The following is a 2,561-nucleotide window of genomic DNA, read 5'->3' on the forward strand; positions in this document are numbered from 1 at the left end:
CTCGCTGGCAGTGCGTCACTCATGCCGTGCTACCACACACCTGCACAAAAGGCAGAGTACCCTGCAGGTGTACTTGCCATGGGCGGATCTACATGCTCAATCATCTTGACCTCGCTGTAGAAACCCACACCGCAGAAATGGCAGGAGCACGCAATCGACTGCTCCAAGACGATCTCGTCTGCATGAGGAATGGTGTAGACGCCTGGCTCCTGCTGGTGGAGTCCGAGCTCAGCCATGTCATCGTGGTGTGCCAGTCCTGAGAGGAGAATGGGGTTGAAGTTGAGAGGGCGTGACCATGGGAGGATGGCCACGCGGTCCATAGCCAATGCACACATCGGGCAGAAGACAGAAGACGCGCGGAATTCGTCCCGCATGGCTAAGTAGCAGGAGCCGCAGAACTTCTGGTGGCCACAGGCGGCTACCGCGACAACATTGATGTCATGCTTGCAGAGCCTGCATTTGGGCGCCCCCCCAGGTATGCTTCTGGATCTTGTGCGCTCTGCATAAAAACAGTATCACGTTACTGATGTGGCTTGCTTTCGCCTCAGTCAGGAGTACCAGCTGGTCAGTACTGTGTCAAGTCTCCTTAGCCTAGAGGAGGCATATCATGCGGCTCGCGGAATACAGTTTTGAGCAGCCTCGGCGAGACAGAAATCAGGCGAGCTTGGGAACAGGGTTGTACTGAGAGGCTTGATTGCACAGCTCCCATGGGCCAACTTCGGCTGGAAAAGCAAAGCAGAACAGGTTGGTAAAGCATCTACTGTGAGCTGGGGTTTAGCCCTACCCATTGAAAAGCAAAAGTTTCTGGCAAAAGACATGGTATATTTCCTTTCTATTCAAGCTGATGCTGAAGCCGGTGGGAGATTGTACAAAGGCAAGATATTTGTGCTCAGACTCAAGGCTCGGTGGTCAGGTACACTGCACTAGCCGTGATGAAGCTCGCAGACCAAAGGATGGCAACCATATCAACGGCAATTCCAGGGCACAGTGCTTCCTATCTGCAAGTGCGTTGTTCTGGTTGTCAATTGCTAGCAAACACATTTGAGGAGCACTGTACAATCACGCGGAATCGCACTCCAGCTCCTCCTCCGTCTGAAAGGCCACCAACTCTGACTGGCACCCGGCATGGCGGCACTCGTGGTGCTGCTGGCCATGTGGCGCCAGACCGCAACGACGTCGTCCAATTGCTCGTTGCACGCCAGCCTCCTGACAAACGGTGCAAATTGCGTGCATCTGCATGCGCATTGGTGATCAGTCCACTCTTCTTTCACCAGGCAAGGCCAGTCGTGGCATCAAGCCACAGCAGGCATGGATCTAATACAGAGAAATTGTCGCAAGCGTGTTGGCAAGACAGCTGCATGGGCACGAAAGTTGCTTCAAGGCAGCGAGCCATTGCAGCGCAGTATCCCTCGTGGCAAGGGTATTGCATCCGTACTGTGAGGTTCTCTAGGCCTCATTCTCAGGTAGAGGAGCAGTTCTATGAGAAAGAGGCCAACAAGCGAGCCAAAACTATAGCAGATAAAAAAAGACAAGCAACCGGAAGTCGCAGTGCAAAGTCAGTGAGGGTGCATGACAATGCGCAGGTACACCAGAAAGAGAGCATGGCGCTATGGGCACCTACTGGCTGATTGATGGTGCCTCGAGATATGGAATTGGTATCACTGATTGCCAAGGAGTACCTGCCAATGCACATGCAGTAGCAATATAAGCAGACACAGCATCATAGAAAGGAGGGGTACGCACGAGGTCTAGGTGTCTCCTCAGGGCGTCCACGTCGTAGTGGTGGTCGTTGCAAAAGCGGCACTCGCAGTGCGCCTGCAGCACGTGCGCATTGAGGGCAGGCTCGGTCCGAAACAGTTCGAGGTCGCTTGCAAAGTAGCGGCCGGAGTCAATGCACACCCGGCACGGGTGCCTTCCATGGACGGACTGCGCGTGCTGTCCGAGCTCCCTCTGGCTTTCGAACAACTGCACACTGTTCCCGTCGCACTCCTTGCAGCAGTTTGCTGTGTTGCGGCGCAGCCGTCGCAAGAGTCCCGTCCCGTCGTCGCCGCAACGTTTGACGTAAACGCCCGGCGCCCAGCTTGGGTCACTTTCAAAGTCTTGCAGCGACTGGAAAGTGTTGGCCTTGATCACTGCGAGGTCTGCCAAGGGGGAGGCCCACGGGAGGATGGCAACCTCGTCTTGCGGCTCCTTGCAGAGCGGGCAGAATTTGTCTCCGTAGCACAGTCGCATCCGGAGGCAGCTGTCGGCGCATACAGCCGGGTGCCCACAGGCGCCCACAGCAACGACGATGATGTCGTCCATGCAGAAGACGCAGGTGGGCGCCCCCATTAGTGCGCGGGGGGGCTGGCGCGGGCCTCTTCAGCCCTGCTCGGAGGCGCGTTGGTTGTTCCGGTCGAGGGTGGGACGTCGTTTTCCGCTGGACCGTGCGCCCGACCGTGCATCATATTTCGGGATGTGCAATCTGCAACACATCATTTTCTCTATAAGTAGCTTTAAGAGTGTTCCGCCCTGCATTCGATTTCTCACATGCCATGTCTTGCTGGCTACCCGGGTGGCTT

The 2,561-nt window shown here is 56.0% G+C and overlaps 1 protein-coding gene across 1 annotated transcript; it reads right to left on the reverse strand.

Moving 5' to 3' along the window:
• Positions 1 to 1,658: 1,658 nt before the first annotated feature.
• Positions 1,659 to 2,331, reverse strand: LOC149809434 (uncharacterized). Its single transcript, XM_089994840.1, has 2 exons — positions 1,744 to 2,331; positions 1,659 to 1,679 (listed from the first exon to the last, which is right to left on the reverse strand). The coding sequence occupies exons 1-2, from the start codon at positions 2,329 to 2,331 to the stop codon at positions 1,659 to 1,661; spliced, it is 609 nt and encodes a 202-aa protein (XP_089850966.1).
• Positions 2,332 to 2,561: the final 230 nt, after the last annotated feature.

This window comes from Nuphar pumila, unplaced genomic scaffold (genome assembly GCF_984573655.1).
Source record: "Nuphar pumila unplaced genomic scaffold, dmNupPumi1.hap1.1 HAP1_SCAFFOLD_1250, whole genome shotgun sequence".
Taxonomy (NCBI): domain Eukaryota; kingdom Viridiplantae; phylum Streptophyta; class Magnoliopsida; order Nymphaeales; family Nymphaeaceae; genus Nuphar; species Nuphar pumila.

Excerpts from the sequence above, each read along its gene's own strand:
- LOC149809434 (XM_089994840.1), bottom strand. The coding sequence starts at position 2,331 with ATGGGGGCGCCCACCTGCGTCTTCTGCATGGACGACATCATCGTCGTT. Across the intron at positions 1,680-1,743 it reads TGAGGAGACACCTAGACCTC|GTACTCCTTGGCAATCAGTG; the intron begins GTGCGTACCCCT and ends GTGCATTGGCAG.